At 32.7% G+C, this 19,929-nt stretch overlaps 1 protein-coding gene across 1 annotated transcript; it reads right to left on the bottom strand.

Annotated features, from left to right (window-relative positions):
• Positions 1-773: 773 nt before the first annotated feature.
• LOC111298605 (pleiotropic drug resistance protein 3-like) lies at positions 774-11,211 on the bottom strand. The gene is made up of 24 exons (XM_089745048.1): positions 10,794-11,211; positions 10,295-10,418; positions 9,788-9,870; positions 9,226-9,310; positions 8,400-8,559; positions 8,195-8,271; positions 7,485-7,538; positions 7,293-7,383; positions 6,850-7,151; positions 6,489-6,770; positions 6,072-6,385; positions 5,615-5,775; positions 5,415-5,518; positions 5,019-5,172; positions 4,793-4,927; positions 4,579-4,652; positions 4,151-4,483; positions 3,754-4,044; positions 3,506-3,589; positions 3,245-3,378; positions 2,675-2,902; positions 2,179-2,350; positions 1,326-1,580; positions 774-1,117 (listed from the first exon to the last, which is right to left on the bottom strand). The coding sequence occupies exons 1-24, from the start codon at positions 11,195-11,197 to the stop codon at positions 851-853; spliced, it is 4,368 nt and encodes a 1,455-aa protein (XP_089601174.1). The 5' UTR covers positions 11,198-11,211; the 3' UTR covers positions 774-850.
• Positions 11,212-19,929: the final 8,718 nt, after the last annotated feature.

The following is a 19,929-nucleotide window of genomic DNA, read 5'->3' as shown; positions in this document are numbered from 1 at the left end:
AGTATCATGCTGTGAATCCCTGTGGTGAGCTGCAACTACTCCAAGTCCAAAGTTCAAACCTTTCAGCAGTTGGCTTCTTTTGCAAGGCTTCAGGGCATACACCTCACCTCACCAGGAGTAAAGTGCCATGTATTAAAGGGATCATTTCGGTAACAATTATCCAACCACAACTTGGAAAATATTAGGTAATTCAGAATTTTAGTTTCAAATCAGTAAGAGAAACTTCTATTACTGTTATTCTCTAAACATGGCATTGATAGCTACGCTACATATGCCCAGAGTTGGCGGGTCAAGAAACCAAGTGCTAAAGAAAAAATGGTGGTAGGTATAATTTGTTTTGTTTGACCTGGTGTGTCGCCGTCTATCATTATTTAATTTTGATTCCTTGCAATGCGAGTCAACTCAGCTTGAAATATTGCAAGGAAGGAATATGGAATATTTACGTTTTAGAACTTCCTTCAGAAACAGGATCACCATGTTTTACCTAATAATACAATGGTGACATATATGTTTGTATCTAGTGCACTGCTGGAACTGCAAACTAAACTAGCTCCACTGTTGTGTTGTTCTGGTCTGGTTTTTAGCAATAGTTATTCATGTCATAAAATAGACGTAATCGGCTTTCACGTTTCGCGGAAGGATGTTCCCACTCTTTCGGTTTTGGTAATTAATTCACTCTGCAGCCACTCTAAGACTTTCTTATTTGATTTTGGCATAAAGTAATTTTCTCACCTGGTTTAGCTTGATAGACCCATAAATGTACACAATATATAGAAACAAAAGTGAATAAAAATATCTACTACTATTATTCATTTAACTCCATCGTATACCAGCAGTCGAAGTAGAACACCTACCTCTTTTGAAAATTCAGTCTTCCAATAAAGAAAGCAAAAAGGGTAGCAAACAGAACAGGGAAGATAAATAGAACAACAGCTACCATGCCTAAAAAATTGTGGTGAAAACCAAAGTAATCTTCTAAGAAAGCAGCAACCGTCTTAGTTTCTCCAAAAGCCATTATTTCTTTTTCAATATCTCCATACTGCGAAGCAAGCATGCCATTAAGTGCCCAAGACGTGGGACATAAATAAAACAGCCACAGCCACCACTTTGGTATTTGCTGCAAGAAGAAAAAGGCACAGATTGAGTTGGTATTTTTCCATATTTGGCCACAACAATGCCACGATCAGCTAGAATCTTTTATCTATTCTATCAGTTTCATGTATGAGAATGGCCAGGTTCGACATGATTCTCCTCAATGCACAAACCATCATCAACTAAAAATTTTGTATGCTATTTTGCACAAACTTCATAAATTAGAAGCTTACTGGTTTTGGTAGTATGAATCCAGAAAACAAATTCATCATCGTGTAGGTAGATGATGCCACAATGGACGCCACTTGAATATTTGGAGTCAGTGACACCAGCATCATCCCCAAGTAGTTGAAGTATAGCAGCGAACAAAACATGCTGTAGAATGACCAAAATATTTTATAGGTCGACCAATAGTAGCCGATCATTGGATATGTGATGACGATATAAATAATTGCTAGGGTAAACAAGTATGGAATCTCAACAAGCACCTACAAAATCAAAAACCAAGTCATTAGGAGCAATCAAGAAGAGCCAGTACAAAAGCCCCTGATTATACGCTTGCAAAGCAATGAAAGTTCTTGAGGAAGTAGGGAATTTGTTAGACTGGAATTTAGTTGAACCTCAAACATGATTCAAATTCTCAACAACTTTACAAAACCCCAAACAAGAAGCTTCTCAGAAGTTAAAGCTAACAGAGAATAACCAAAACATATTACTACAAATGTTAATTAGAACTCCAATCTTCATTATTGGATTCCTACCGAAGGATATAAATATTTGCCTTCTCCTGTCCATTAAAACATCATGAGTTTGCACAAATCTCACAAACTTGATATTTCAAACAAAACATATAAGACATATATCTGATCCATTTGCAACCATTTAGTGGCCAATTCCAACATCTAAATAAAATGGTCTTCCAAGACCGAAAGATCCGTGAAAATAATTGAACTGCCGGTGGTAACTGGATTCTTTTAAAGAGTTAACCAATTTCACGGGTGTGTGGACTGCAGACAGTCACATTACCTATCTTTAAATGCTTGATAGTGAGACAATATTAAAAAAGTTTTTGCGAGAAGTTTAAACCTGCGCCATTGAATAGGCCCATGAAGAGTACATTCCTGCAAATCTTTCCCGGTAAAAAACTGCACGCTCTGTTGCAACAAGTGGTAGAACTGTTGAACAATTGTTTATGCCAAAGAAAATTATGGCAGCATACATCGAACCAACTATATTGAACAGGTCTTGTTGGTTATTTCTACAAAAGAAGAAACAGACCATGAAACCAGTCCTTTCCCAATAGTATATTCAATTCATTCAACTAAATGCCATAAGCATTAATTTCCAGATTCATTGCAAAGGTTTCCCAATCATAATAGAAATGATTGTATCTAGACAGAGAGAAGAAAATAGTTTTCATTTGGAAATGCATTACTGCTTGCTATGAGCCTGCAGGGAAGATAAAGAGAGAGCAAGCAAATTTACTATTTAATAATCATTTGGATAAATAAATGTAAAATAAATAAGTGCAATTCAATTTTTTGAGGAAAATGTCTGCATCAATAAAATTGTATTTACTGACATTTTCTTTCCTTGCTGCCAGAATAGTATGCCAAACAGCAGAGACGAGGCAGACATAAAAATGATGCGCGTCAAATTGTAAGAAGGACTTCTCCAATAAGACAAAAACTGTTTCCACAGGCATGCTTTGAACTGTTCCCAACCATTCTGAGGGAAGCGAGTCGGAAAATATAAATCTGTTGAACCAGGAGTCGGTGAGCTCAACCGCTTAATCAACTCCTTATTTTCCCTACAGTGACATACCAAAAGAGTCACATGCAAGGCTAAATTTAAGATTGCCATATAAGTTGAATATCATTTACAAGCTCTATGCATTTTATTGATAATTATTTTCTAAGTTACATTATCTTGAAATATTACACGGCAAAAATTTTGCTTGTTTTCTTTTTCCTAGTAAACTTTCAACAAGCGAAATGTAAGAAACAACCTACCATAGATCCAGAATCCTGCTTTGATACATATTTATGATAAAGAGCTGCAGCGTTTGTTGATTCCCTTCTTTATGCTTTTAAAAAAAACCCAGTAATTTTCTTAAAAGCAGAAGATAAAGTATAATAGTATCTTTACTTACTTATACAAGGTTGAGCCCTCATAAATTTGCGCAAAATCTATACCAATTCCAGCCTCTATTGATTTAGTAGTAACTTCCAACATCCATGTTGCTGGATTATAGTTATCTTTAATCTTGGGCACTCCAGGGACATTCTATAGCAATAATAGGAGAAAGACTAACAGCTTCAGGACTGAAATTGTGTTTCTCAGAGACCACAAGTATTCCATCTCAGACAATAATGGGAAACTACAACTGTTATAATTCTGAAAGATGACTGACCTGAAAGTATTCAATAACCCTGCTGGAGCTTTCACCCAGCGGGCCAGAATAGATAATCCGTCCCCCAGTTTTCATCAAAATCAACTGCAAGAAGAGGAATACAAATGATTTTTCTCTTTTTCTCATTTTCCCAAAATGGAGTCAGAACTTGTAACCTTCTCATCGGAAGGTGTGAAGACAAGCTAAAATTTCACGTTAATCCCTTTTTTAAAAAAAAAAAAATGAGAATGTATACAAATTACTCTTACCTCATCAAATGCCTCAAATATGTCAATACTTGGTTGGTGGATGGTGCAAACAACTGTCCTTCCCATTTCAACAACATTTTTCACTGCTCTCATTACAATTGCAGCCGCTCTTGCGTCTAATCCTGAAGTAGGCTCATCCATAAATATGATAGATGGATTGGCGACAAGCTCCACAGCTATGGTCAGCCTTTTCCGCTGCTCAGTTGATAACCCATTGACTCCTGGTATGCCTACTAAAGTATCTCTTACCCCATCAAGCTCTATAGTTTCGATAACCTTATTAACAAATTCCTGAGGAGGAGTAGGAAAGTTTTTGTAGAATTCAATTCAATAATCAAATGCAGCATCAGATTAAAAAAAAAAATTGTTCATTCATGGTCTGAAGAGGGTATCATACAGCCTTAGTTTTTGAATCAATCTGAGATGGAAGGCGCAAGGAAGCAGAATATACTAGTGATTCTTCCACAGTGATTAGAGGAGAGTTTATATCATTTTGCTCACAGTAACCTGATACCCTTGCAAATGTATCTTGAGCCTTTGGGTACCCACCAATTCTAATATCTCCTTCAATAAAACCACCAGTTTTCCTTCCAGAAAGAACATCCATAAGAGTTGTTTTCCCTGCTCCACTGACACCCATCAATGCTGTCAAAACACCTGGCCTGAATGCACCAGTAATGTCGGAGAGAAGCTGTAGCTTTTTATGCTTATAACCTCGTTCTTTCATTTCCTGAGACAAAATAATGACATTATCAACTTAAGAATAAGAACTGACAAGTGACAACTACATGAAAGATAAGTGTAAACCAGCTTTAAAATATCTACCAATGGGGTGTCTACATAGTACTGCACATCCTGAAACGTTAATGTTAACGGCTCAAAAGGTAAAGCCATTTGTCCTGTGTAATTGCAAATAACAGCAGTAAGACAAGTGGGAAGACATATATGATATATCCGCACTTAAGATTTAATACCATGAAAGATACATAATCGACATATCTGATGTGGTGGACAATAAGAATTCTATTATCATGCTCACCACTTCCTGATCCTGAAATATTTCCTTGATCAACGGTGGGTTTACTTTCGTCTTGTAAACTATCTTTGTCTTCTTTATTTCTGTGTAGTTGAGAGTACTTTTCAAAAGAAATAATAGCCTGAGACTTTCCTGGAGCTGAATGCATATATAAATGTATAGCTTAGTACATATGCAGAAAATGTTTTGCTTATTAAAGAGCCTACTGATTAGCAGAAGATGAACTTACGCTGCAAGAAAGTCAAAGCAAAGGTAAAACCAACATTGAAAAATAGCATGAACCCAAATAATGCTGCAATTGATATCCAGTAAAAGTAGCTATCAAAGCCCAATCCTCGACTTTCTAGAGTTTGTTGCCCTAAGCTTGTATTTCCAGACATTACCTGTAAATACAATTGAATAGAAAGTGATATCCACTTACAAATGAATAAGTGTTGAAGTTTGATAGGATCAGAATCATCCTCTAATCAGATCTTACGATAAACATAAGAATGTAGTTTCACCAAAATAATCTAAATAATATAGAAAGGAATATATTTCCAAACACTTGTTAGCGTCTGCTTTTTGAATCCGAACAGAGATTTAAGAAATCCAAACTGTGATTTTTGGAACAGCTAGACATTACCTTTTCCCACCGAGGAGCAAGAAATTCATTCACAGTTAGGCCTATCTCACCATACGTCAAAGGAGAAAGCCAAAATCCCCATTCCAGCCAACTAGGCAGAGATGCTGCAACCAATAAAAGTGGGAATTAACAGAAAATTTAGCTTTTATTTGAATAAATATCATTCACATTAAATAGAAAAAAGCTTGTAGAAATCTTACGTCTCGGGAGAATGAAGCCACCGAACAGTAAAATAATCATAATGGCCAAAGCACCAACTGTTGTGGAAGCAACTATAGTTTGGAACAGCGAGGCAATACAGCGAAACATGGATATTGATGCTAGGTGCACACCAAAATATAGAAGGAATTGGCGGAAGAACCTAACAAAAAATATAACACACACCAAATTACATCATATATGAAATTTAAAATTTCTAACATTAGCCCTAAGGGAAGGAGAAGTGGTCAACACAGAAGTTAAATTCACTTGTGGTTTTCTTGAATTTGATCCATGTCTAAAAGTGTCACTTAATACCGAGTTAAATGATTAAACTCATTAATGCGGCACCCATGAATTTAGTTTAGATGTTGGCTAACTTCCATATCATTGTGCCACATTGCCAGTATATGACTTTAGCTTGTCTTTAACAACAAAAGTTTTCTAAATGCTGCTGACCTTCCAACCTCAGGGCTGTAGCCTATGACATAATAAGTCATAGACGTCCACACAAAGGACTCCAAAAGTGAAAGTGGAAATTTTAGGATTGCTGCAGGAATCGCATAAGCCCAAGCAGGGTAGAAGCACAACTCTCTCTGCTTGTAGAATACTGCAATTCTTGAAACAGTCATGCTCAATTCTGGAAACCCGTCAACAAGAAGTATCACAAGGGCATAAAACAAAGAACCCATAAAATAACTTGAATGGATGGCATCAACAGCCATTCGAGTGCGCAGGAAAACTGTCATTGTTATTGAAGCAATTATGACAAGCTGCAGAGAGGAATAATCCAATAATATTGCTTTCAGCTATAAAGGTAACCATGTAAGCTGGTCATAATGACGAAAGTACAAAGCAAAACAAGAAGTAAATTACCTGTACAGCTTTAAACACGTAAGTAAAAGAATTTCTCTTCATTAGAAGTAATTCTTTCATTGAGCAAGCTTTAAACAGCTCCCATTTATTCAGGGAGTATGATTTGAAGGATAGAGCATTTCTGTGGCTTTGAGACTTGTGAAATGGTTTTGAGAGCTCCTCATCTAAATTCTGGCCAATATGACATTCTTTGAATCTTTTTATGAACTGGTCAACAGAAACATAACTGTAAGGTTGCTCTTTATAGAACCAATACTGCGCTTGATCTTTTCTTGAGATTACCTGAGCCAGATAAAGGGAAACCATCTAAGAAATGAATGAAAACATGGAAATAAGACAACTATGAATCTCATAAGCATACCTCCTGAAGGAAGTCAGCGATGCCCTTTCTTTCCGGACACTTAAATCCACAGTCCTCAAAGAATTTGCAAATGTAAGTGCGTGGGCCTTGATACACAGTTTTCCCTTCCGCCATCAGAATAACATCGTCAAAGAGATCAAACGTCTCCGGAGCAGGCTGAAGAAGTGATATCAATGCAGTAGCATCATTAATATGCACCAGATGCTGAAGGTAGGACACGATTTGGAAAGTGGTTGAACTGTCTAGGCCATTTGATATTTCATCCATGAACAAAGCTTTTGTTGGCCCCACGATAATCTCGCCTGCACTTAGAGAAAAACTTAATAATCATACCCAACTCAACCCCTGCTCAATTAATTCCACAACAGCACAAAAAACAGAATTCCTGCCAAAAAATGACCGAATGCCATAAACTACTTTGTCTACCCTCAAACATACATTACCTGTTGTCAATCTTTTCTTTTGACCACCTGAGATACCTCTTCTTATGGTATCCCCAACCATGGTGTCAGCGCAGATGTCTAGTCCAAGAATCTGAAAATACCTTTTTTCTTTTTTAGATGTGCTTGTACAGCCATGTTTCAAGAAGAAATTACTAAAATATTAAGCTCTATAAAAGAGAAATGGCGAACTACCTTTAAAATATAATCTGTTTGGAGAGTACTTTCCTGACCTTCAACTGATATTGCCTGTCAAATAGTTCTAAGTAATGGTTAGACTAGTAGAATACAAAACACTCTGAGAAGTATATAATGCATTAAGAAAACTGTGAGAAATTTTTCTCAATTGTGAATTAAAACAATAATTTTCTCCTTTTATGAGTAAAACTGTAACAGAGACTCCGATCCTTGATAAAGCTAATTTGTAAAAAGCAGATTGAACCTTACTTTAATGCTTTCTTCAGTTAGTGACGAAGGAAATTAACATAATATAAGATGCCAATCTCATGGTGCATCATGCCAAGAAATACACTTTGCATGCAACAAAGTATCAACTTCTTATCCAGGATTAAAGTCCTCTAAAGCATACATATCACTGTGCCCAGCATGAATTGATGAGAGAAGACAAATTCTAACAGTTTAATTTTAAGGCATTAAATCTTCTTCCTTTATCAATTTCGTGCTTGTAAAAGAAAGAATCCCATCTCTCCCTTCCCTCTTCCCCACTTTGGCCTAGTTCAAGTGTACCCCCCCCCGGCAAAAAAAAAAAACTCCCTTCTGATTTCTGAACAAACTACAAGGTGCAACACAGTGATCGTACATATATTTCAGTAAATTATGGAACATTGCCTTTGCTATCAAGAAATCTTATGACCTTCGAAAAAATAAGAAAGCTAAACGGTTACCTTCATGTAAGCATCTATGTCAGGATCAGGGACTATTCCCGCCTGCTTCTCTCTTCTGCTGACTTCTTTTATGATTTCTTTGTACACATGAAAAATTTAAATACAACACACACTAAAAATTACTGAAACAGTACCGGTTGAGAACCTGACAAGACAAAGATATTTACATGAAAATCATCAGTAATATCTATCAAGGAGCTCTTACCAGCTCGACTTCCTATTCCCTGAAATCGTGCAGAAAAATCTAGTACTTCCCTAACTGTCATCTCTGGGGTATGCAGATCATATTGGCTTATATAAGCGGAGGTTTTCCAAGGAACAAATTCTTCTAGTCTGAAACCATTGTAAGTTATTTCCCCTGCTACCTTTAAAGGAACAAGGAGTAAAGAGTGAAAAAAATTATAAGCAAGCGCACGATTGGCTTGGTAATCAAGATCCCACTAAGCACTAGTGGCGTAGAGTACCCTGTGGTAATGTCATTCAAATCCTATAGTTTGCAAAATATTCAGCTATGCACATACAGAAGAGTAATTCTAGGAAAACAAGTTAAACCAGTGAACCAAGATCTACAAACAAATATGACCATAGGAAAAAGACGAACACACGTCCAACAGCCAAGCAGAATCATAGTCACACTGGGCGATGGTATGTTTTTCATGAGAAACTCCTAAAATGTATTTACTTCAGGGAAGCTTTGTGAAAAATGCAGCATAGAAGTTATGAAGTTACCCAAGTCCTAACCAACCAAATTCAAATTAACATTTTCCAAGGTTCTTAGGGTTGTAAGAACAATGCAGAATTACTGAATTCAGTTTATACAAACATTGAGATACCAAGTAAACACCGGAAGGGCTGAACCAAGCTCCAGAACATTCTTAAAGTGAACTTTGGCCTAAATATGGTGAATTATACCTAGAAGTTTTCTTATTTTTTCCCCGTAGACTCTTTTATTTTCAATTTGTAACTGCATCATGCTCATGCAACAATTAACACTTCAAAAATTTTCTAAGAAGACATTAAAATCAGCAGACCTTAAGAGAATGGCTTAGTTTCCCAGAAAGCGCCAGCAGTAATGTGCTTTTGCCACATCCTGGAGGGCCAAGCAATAAAGTCATTCTGCATGGAAAATAAATGAGATTTAGTCAACTCAGGTAGGATATGCAGAATGTTTTACTCAATTAAGCAGAAAAGTAACTCCTTCTATCCTTCAAAAAAATTTGTTTTCCTTTATTTATTCCTTATATATGACAAATATAAATGATTTAACATACAAGGGAAAACCACCTTGGCCGTAGGAAAAGCTAGAGTATGATCACTAGTGAAGAAAAAACAGAAACAAAAGCATACATAATTTATGCATGAATGTCAATGTGTATATAGTGCAGCTTTGAGCTCAATCAAGGTCATTCTATCCCGTGAAAATGTCAATTCATTCCATCAACAAGCACCAAACCTGGCAAAGACAACCAGACACTATAACTTTCCCTCTAGAACACAGATATTTTAGGGCATCAGAGAAAGAGTTCGTCGAGCATGTCTGGCTATAGGATTAACTAAAAAACTTATCAACTTCTGAGCACACCATGGGTCTACCTTCCTGGTTTAATGATGCCGCTGACATCTTTTAGGATGTTTATCTTGACTTCTTGTTTTGAACCAAACAGATTGATCAAACCCTGCACAAACAGGAAAAATGAAACTTAACAACTTAAAAAGGAAAAAAGAAAACACCCTGATTTGAAATTTCTGAAGTGGGTTCACGGTGATAAAGGACTGATCAACTCCCCAGGGCGTTTGATTATGGCAGAGCATAGCAACTAAAAAACTAGGTTACTAGATGGTATAAATATAATCCACAGTTGGGCCTGGTAATGCTTATTAAGAAAAATTAGTATTCAACGATTCATGGGTTCAAATAAAAGCAGAATAGTCAACACTGCCTTCTGTGAAAGCTTGAGCCATATCAGGATTTGTAATCATCGCGCTTATAATGAAGGAAAAAAGTTTGTAAGCTCTGAAACGTCAAAAGCTAAGAAGGATGATTTCCACATCTATGATTAGTTAGAGAAATTAATCCAACTAATGAGCACGGGTACTCACTGAAAGCATGCTTTTAGTGGCGTTCCAGAGAGTGGGAAGAGGCTTGCCATGAACTAACTGGCATTCTGCTTCGACATAGAGATTCTTATATCTTACTTCCACAGTTGGCAACTTTACCCCTACCCTGAAGAACAAATTCAGTTGTAAATCAGAATCAACGTAGCGACATGTTCTTTGTTAGAAAAAAAAAATTCTAATATCTATTTCACCTAGTTACACTAGAAATTCAACTTAAATTTATTTTATGTATCTATGAATCTAATTAATTGAATCTAATAATCTATGAATATAATTAACTATAAATGAATGTGTCTCATTTCTAGTATAATTTGTATTTAATATTTTGAGTTTCGATTCATCCATAAATCTTCTCTTTTCTTGGTTGTGTGAATTTTTGCCAGTCCTACCACTTTCCAAACAGTTATATAGCTATGTATTTAAAATGGAAGTAAATGCGTGTCAAAGAGTGAGCAAGGACAAAAGAAAGGATTATGGTTACTTGTCAATTCTGTCTCTGAGTTTCTGCAACAACCGCAGGTTATCATTTTCGATTTGTTTGATGAGCTTCTCTACGAACATGTGTCGCTCATCAGCTCCAAGTTTGGTAACATTAACAACCCGTTTCCCTTTGATATTTCCATTGCCTGACGTTCCATTCTCTTCCTTGTCGTCAAACAAAGCAGTAGTAATCCGCTCGAACGTCGGTAATCTCTGAACTGCAGCCCATTGCAACGCATATTCATCATCATCATCATCGTCATCGTCACCTTTACTTTGATGTGCACAAATCACACTACGGAAACTTGACGCATGACTTCTGAACGAGGACCTGGTGCTCCTTCCGATCTGCGCTAACTCAATTCGCAAAGATTCTATCTCGTCAGGACCCACCAGTTGAGCCATTTTAGGGTAGGATTTCAAATTCATGGAAAGTAGTTAGAGCAAGAAAGAGAGGAGTGCATATGTGAGTGTATAAATACAGATATTTCTCCTCGAATCGTTAGTCTGATATGTTGAAAGGCATGAACTGGAAGTTGATGAGGTAATGCAATGCGTCATGGATCATGGCTGAAAATGCTGCGAGCAAAAATGAATTGTATGATGAGCATCTGTGGCTATTGCATGCCAGTTTGATTCCTTACATATTTGTTGACGTTAGAGAGACTGTTAAATAAATATTACGAAGAAACAAAACTTTTAGGAATGGTAGTATTAGTATTTTAGTCCATTTTTAAGTTAAGGGAATCCGTTAAAATATTTGATTAAGTTTAGGATTATTATTCGACTCGCACTTCAATTAAATAATCAATATCAGTTAAATATTTAAATTCATTAAAATATATTATTACTTAAAAAAATTTTTAAAATATAAAAATTAACCAAAATTAAATTTAAAATTTAAATTCTCTCATAATTAATAACAAATAAAAGTTGTTCTCTAAGTTTTGAATCTTCAACACAGAAAATTTTATATATTTTGCACATATATAAGTAACAAATTTAGGTACAATTTCGAATACTCAACATTATTCATTAAAATTTAAAACGATTAGGGTATTAAATATTATTATTCAAATTTTATCGATCTAGCATAAATAGTAGACTTTTTTTTATTCAACTATAATAGTTATTAATTTATAAATATCTAAATCTAATAAAATAAAATAAAAAATCGCATTATTTACTATCACTGCCAACCTTAAAAAGTTTTAAGTTTTAAGAAAAGCATCATATAATATTTAGACCGGCGAGGATCATTCCGTTTGAGCAATAATGCACAAAAACTTTGGAAAATTTTATTCCCTTGAATTTCAGCTTCTGCAGCCTACGTCATCAACAACTTTTTTTAAGATCTTTGCAATCACTCAGATGACATAGGCACCTTCTTTGAGTTGAACATATTAACATATTATAGTTTATATCTGCGTGTCGCAGTCTGTATGATATCCAATATTAACCATCAGCAACGGTAGATCTTGCTTTTACCTGCAAGACTAGCGAGACCGTACGTGTCAATAAATGGACTCATCAAACATCTGCCCTTCAGTTTTAACGTACATTTAATTCGTATATCAGGAGCAGGTTCTAACAACATGCGATACCACTAAAAATTATAAGTTTTGATTAGGAAGTTTGGAAATTTTATTTTATAAAAGATATTTTATAAATATAAATTTAGATTTAATATGTGACAAATTTTTTTGTTAAAATTTAATATTTGTGTCAAGTCTAATATAGAATCATACAAAAAAAAATTTTGGATAAGTTGTATTTTATTTATCCAAAAAAGCAATAAAATTGCTATAATACATACACTCCATATATACAATCAAATCATATTCTAACTATTATGTAATATAGTTTTATTTATATTCTAAGTATCACACAAAACCTTGTTGATTGGGTCAGCAACAATCGAATGCAATCCAAGTAATCGAACGCTAACAGCTTCCTTAATCAGCTCATATACTTGTTCTTCTGTTCCTTTTTTATTCTTGAATAATCTACAATCCCTTTCTCTCCATATATAGTATATATGAGTATTTCAAGAAATGTGCAATATTACTGATATCAGTGCTTTGCTTTTTATCTTTGTCGTTGCCCATTTCAATTCTTTAATCCATTCCCCGATACTCTGTCAATCTTGCATGATTGTAATACCTTTTTTCACACCATTTTTGCATATTCAAAACTAAAAAATAAGTGGTCCCTGGATTCCTTCCCATGTTGACATAGGCAGCACCTTTCATCCACCTCCACTCTCTAATTCCTCAATCTATCTTTTGTTGGAAGCCTATTTAGTATAGTCATCCATGCAATCATCGAGTGCTTTGGGATATGATATTGAAATCAGATTAGTCTGTGTCACTCAACCTTCATTTGCTTAGACCTTATCTCATTCCAAACCACTATAATAAAATAGCTATTACTAGGGACAAGCCACACCTCAATACCATTTTCCTATTTTATGAATTGGCGTCCAATAGTCCAGAGTTGAAGTAGTTTCCTCTAGCCTCAACTATTACCTTGCTGTGGTTTAACTTACTATATACTTTTGCCTTTCGAGACATAGGCTTCAATCCAAGCTATCCATATAGATCCTGCTTTTGAGAAAATAGACCAAATATTCCTTATCATGCATGCCTTGTTCCAAGTTAGTGTGTTTTTGATATCCAACCATTTTTCAGACTTAGGGTGGCAAACGACTTCCCAACTGACTTTAGCTCCTCTAACAGTCCCTTTCTGACCTTTCCAAAGGAAGCTAGAGCATAGCTGATTAATCTTTTTTAACACATGCTTAGGCAATATAAAATGTTTACACTAATAATTATGTAAGCTAAAGAGTACTGACTGGATAGCTGTAGTATTTCTGCATAAGATAAGTACTTACTAGTCTATCCTTTAATCCTAACCGTGATCTTCCCAAGCAATGGAGCATAATTTTTTGCAATGAGTCTTTTGGTGACTAGTAGGACTCCTAAATATCTAACAGAGAGTAAGCCCACTTTGAATCTTACGGCTTGTTGAATTGATTGGATCTCTTTCCTGCCTATTCTTATGGCATGTATCTCACTCTTTTCGTAATTTAGTTGTAGCTCTAAAAACAAGTAAAAAGCTTGCATAACCTCATTGACACCAATGATTGAATCCTTGTTTCCATTTACAAAAATCAACAAATCCTTCCCAAAACATAAATGTGTCAGTTTGATTTTTTTGCACTTAAGATGATAAGCAAACACTCTAAAATTAACAGCTTCATCTAGCATTATTGATAACATATTCATCACTAGAACAAATAGATATGGAAAAAGTAAATCCCTTTGCCTTATTCCTCTAGCTCTTTGAAAATAGCCCACTAGCCTTTCATTAAGTGATATAGAAAACATTAGGGTTGTAATACAATTGTTGATCTAGCCTATAAATTTTGAAGGCAATCCAATGGCTGCCAAAATGTTATGGATAAAATTCCAATCCAATGTATCGAAAGCTTTTTGCAACTCAATAGTTATAGCACACCTTAGGGATTATGTGGTTCTACCATATCCCCTTACCATCTCCTATGCCATAAGCACATTATCTGTGATGCTCCTCCTTTCTATGAAAGCACTTTGACTTTTGCTTTGATATTTGGCATGATATTTTTAAGCTTATTTGCTAAAATCTTGGTAATGCACTTGTAAATGATAGTACAACATGATATGGGCCTGTAATCTCTAATCGTACTTGGATTTGCACACTTTGGAACTAATGTGATAATGGTTGATTTAAATGCAAAAAGTATATGCCTAGTAGAAAAAAATGCAATATAGCATTTGTAACATCCTCACCAACAATAGACCAAAATTGCTTGAAGAAATGGGTTATGTATCCATCAAGACTAGGAGCTCTTTCACTATTCATAGAGAATATAATAGTTACGATTTCTTCTTTCGACACTAGGTTTATGAGTGTATTTTGATCCTTAGAAGATATTGACGTTTGAAGAAGTTTAGTCAAAAATTCTTGTGAACAAACTTTAACTTTCTTATCAGGTGTACCAATCAATTTTTGAAAAAATGATACTACTTCCCTGGAAATTTATGAAAATTTTCCTAGTTTATTCCCTTCAGCATCAACAAGTACTTTTGTCGAGCTTTTTTTTTGTTTGGCCGTAACCATCTTATGAAAGAATCTTATGTTTTGGTCTCTTTCTTGTATCCAAGTTATCTTGGATTTTTACCTATAATAACTCTCTTCAGCTTCCATTAACTCATTTAACTCTTCGGATAAGGTGCTTTCATTTAATCATTTCAATGCTTGGAGTAGTTGTCAATATTTCTATCTTTACAACCTGCACCTCTTTTTTTTTCCCCACTTTTATTGTTACATCCCCATAGTGCAAGTTGTTGTATTTTCTTAACTCCAGCTTCAATCTTTTTAATTTCTTGTGCAATTTAGACAATGGGTTTCCTGTCACTGGCAGTTTCCAAGATTTTTCAACTATGTTCTTAAACTCTTAGTTCTTCGTCCAAAAATTAAAAAACTTAAATGGTTTGGGAGGGGAATACCAAGCCATATTAAGTTTTATCAGTGCAGCACAATTGTCTAATTTTAAGAGCAAAGAACTTCACCTATGATTTTGTAAATGTAGTGAGACATTAGTCATTTATTAATACCCTATCCAACTTTCTTGCTAGATGGCTTTCTTGCTGATGATTAGTCCACATGAATAGAGGCCCAATTACTACACTATCAAACAATGCTAGTTGAATCATGCAATCATGTAACTCTTTCATCTCTGAATTAGCTATTTTAAAGCCATTGAAATCTAAACTCTCTGAAAGGTATGCAATAACATTGAAATCACTAGTTAGGATCTAGGGACTATCAAAAATTATTCCTCTTAAAGATAGCAAGTGTGACCATAGCCTCTTCCTCTCAACTCTATTATTACTCCCATAAATCATACATAATTAAGATCACATCAAATATTAAAAATTTAAAAATAATTTTATTTATAGTATTTAGTTTTCCTAAAATTTTAAAGTTAATGTTTAATTGATGATTGCTCTAACATCATTATGAAAATCCATATCCAACATATAAAACATTACCTATTTTAATTTAAAATTTTCATAATTTTATCTTATAAAAAAATCTCACAAATATAAATTTAAAATTTAAAATATATAACATAACATATCCTTACAATTACTTAGGTGTCAAGCAAAACAAACTCCGTGATGGCTAATAAGAAATTAATCTTGTGTGTAGTCAACATGCAATATGTCAAAAGTGAGGGGTAAGTGTAGTCCATAAACAATTAGTACACAGTTATTTTTAATGTCTTCTCTTTGGACTTGGGTGATCGGATTGGACTAGGAGAAACTTCTATCCTTTCCTCTCTCTAGTTTGTTTTCTTTATCCAAAGTCTTAAACCATGTTAGATTGACTAAAGGTGAAGCCAAACAAAAGAGTTAGGCTGTTATTTGATAGTGAAAAAAAACCCGTTGTTTTAGAAAAACATATTAGTTATCATCATATATTATGCTAACTGTATCTACAGAGAATCATAATTCTTTCATTCATTAAGAAACCCAACATCTTACAACTTCAAATTTATAAGCTCACACATATCATGAATAATGTTACTGTTGGTAATTTAGAATGTGGTGCATCTTACATTGGATAAAATAATTTAATTAGTGATAAATAAAATTATTTTTTGAATTAATTTTATTCATATTTTAAATAATTATGTTTGAATAGAAACAATTATCATATGATAAATGATCATAACTATTTGAATATAAATAAATTTTTATTCATAAAGGTCATGATTATACAAAATGTCATAAATATTTGAATAAAAGTTTATATCTGGTCATTCATTATAAATAAATATTTCAATATAATAATTTTTATTGCTTCTGATTAGATAGTTTTAGGCTTTATTGTCCTAAAGGCATAATTGCCTTTAAGAAAATATTCTTCACTCCTCAAAGCCAAAAATCTTTTCTATTATTTCTCTTATCTTATTTTTTTTTCTAACAATATAAAAGTATTATGAGTAATTTATATTTCCCATGAGAAAGATATAAAGAAAAGAAATTGGCAAGATTTGGAGATCAATAGTAGAGAAGGCTCAAGGTGTCAAATGACTAATGTTTCTATAGACCAAACTATTAATTTTTATAAAGATCTTCATTAAAGGTATGTATTTTATTTTTTGCATAATTATTGGTAAAAAGATTGATTGAATGAAATAAACACGTTAATAATTTATTTCATTAATATGTAAAGTCAAACCATAATATGCAAAATATTGATTACATTGTATAAATTTATGCATATATTGAAATTGACTCCACAATTGGATTTAATGAATTGTATTATATTTATTTGAAAAATCTATGCTTATAAAGATTGAGATGAAAAATAGCCTGAAAACATAAAAAAGAAAGACATGAATTGATTTATGACAAAAATATTATCACTTGTTATCAAGTAACGAATTAAATTGGGTTTTAATGGAATAACCAATTGTTTAATTGTCATAGCTTAATTATATATAAAATAGGCAAATTGTCCCATGGTTTCTATGAAAACAATCAGAAATGAGTAAAAGAATTTACCATGAGAAATTAGATGTAAGTGGAGAATATATGCAGAAAATAAGATTTGGCTACAATATTAATTTTATTATTAAATCATGGCACCAAAATTGAGATAATAAGTTAAGTCAAGCTATTTGTATGGTTTTATCTTTGTTGGTCGTTTATCAATCAAATATGGAAATATATATTTTAAATTTATTATTGGTTCAAATTTTAACTAGTGTTCAATTTTCATGAAAACCAATTAAAATTAAATTGATTATGTGAATAATTATTATTAAGATATGGTGTTTCATGGATTAGTTGGTGGATAATAAACTAAATAATTGTTATTATCATAAATATAGGCATATGACATGTATAAAATAAAATTTTATTATGAACAATCACAAAGTGAAAATCATAAATAGTCATCAAAGAGCTAATCAATGGTTACAAAAATGCATTGTTGCTTTTTGCATATGGGATATTGATTAAACGAAAAGGCATGCCATTAAAAAATATTGAAGCATTTGATGGTTACTAGCATTTTGAAGGATGTTCATCAATGTCTAATTAGTCATATTTATAAATTTGAAAAGAACATGCAAATTTAATGTTCTAAAGGTACTAATACATGTATGTGTTTAATTTCATTTTGTGATGACGTGGAAAACATTGGTACAGTTTACCATATATTACGAAAATAAATTGAATGGGATGAAATTTTCTTTCTTATACATATAAAAAAGATATGGAATATAAAGATAGAATGTTATCATCTAATTAATACATTATTAGTTAAAGATAATGAAGATATTTTTGCTTCTTGTACTAAAAAAAATGGCCTTATGCAAGCTATCAAAATGAAAAGTGAACAAGTTTTCAAGGTTTTCAATAGTTTCATGACAATGGCAAAGGCTTAGATAATAATATTGGTTTGTGAAAGTCCTAAGCCTTAGAGTTAGCTAATCAATGATTTTACCAATGCAAATTTATCATAAAATTTTGCATGAAATATTAGTAGAACTTATATTATAATTATTATTTATACTATTTTATGCAAATGATTCTTTGGATTCATGTTTCATGACTTGCATTGATATAGTGATCTAGATATGAATATATTGGTCATAAAATGATTGTGAAAGTATTGAAATTGGAGTTAAATATACTAAAGACTTTTATTGTATATAGGCATATTGGTCATATGAGTAAAGTTTGAATTTATTATATATTTTAAAATGTTATGAGCAATTAAAAGTGGTAACTAATAGAGATATATAGGCTACACAATGGTAGAGAAATAAAGTTCTCATAAAATTTTGAAATCAAGTTTAGAGCTTTCAGTAGTTATGAATTTAGAATTGGCCATTAGGCAATTACTATATGCATTGAAAACTCATAATAACATTTGAGATAGTTGATTTTTACTAAAAATCATCATTATAAATAAGATAACTTCAATAGCCAAATCTACATGATTTGTAAGTATGATGTAGACTATTATGATTGGCTTAAAATAGCCATAAGTCAAAATTGATACCACAATCTTGATCACATTATGGTAATTTTTTGTTATGTATATGATCTAATTCATGAATTGTACAAATGATTTATCATTTATGGTTTTATATAGTGGATATTTTAAAATATATTTACTTTGGAAGCCATGTGTGATTTAAAAATCTTATGAATTTGAAACTTTTATAATAGCAAAAAGAATGTTATTTGATCCATTTGGTTGATGAAAATGGTTTTGTTCATGGTAATAAAAATTATTATTAATGTCCATGATGAAATAAATTCATATAAGTATTTATGAATTGACATAAAAAGTTTAAAGGAGACTATAGAATCATAATTATATTTAAATTCTATTTATTGAAATAAACTCCTATATTGAGTTAAAATATAAAAGTTTTGAAACTTTTATAGAAATATTAAGATATTTGCTAGTTAGTTTCAGTAAGAGTGGATTTGAAAGCCTCTTACTTAAAAAAAAAAAAATCACCAAATAGTGAAGAGATAAATGAAATGGCAACTTTGATTAAATATATATGATATCTTGAACAATTTAATGAGACATTCTTTAATAAAAGAATGCATACTTGCACATGGTAGGGATGATAAGAATAAAAAAAAATAAAAATTACTAGTATAGTGTTGTAAGATTTTAGTATAATTTTATAAGCAAATTATACAAGCTAATAAGTTTAGACACTTAAAGTAAAATCATAAAAAGGTCCTTAAAAAATCTTAAAAGGACTAAAATTGTTTAGTTTATTTATTGAGTTTATCCAATTATACTAGAAGTATAATTGTTTAAAAATGTATAAAAGTATGGAAATAAAATGGTTGAAATTAATGAATAGAGAATTATGGCCACAACCAAAACCAACTATTTCATAAAATAATAAGAATGAGGCAACAATGTTTAGAGCATATAAATGATATGTAAAATGAAAGTTTTGGACATATTAGCTTAAAGTGATTATATTAAAGATTTAATCTTAAGTGGAGGTATTTACCATAAAAGAAAATTGAATTCTAAGATAT

Source organism: Durio zibethinus, chromosome 16 (genome assembly GCF_047325235.1).
Source record: "Durio zibethinus cultivar Kanyao isolate XHJ-2024 chromosome 16, ASM4732523v1, whole genome shotgun sequence".
NCBI lineage: Eukaryota > Viridiplantae > Streptophyta > Magnoliopsida > Malvales > Malvaceae > Durio > Durio zibethinus.
This window is presented reverse-complemented; position numbering and strand designations above follow the sequence as displayed.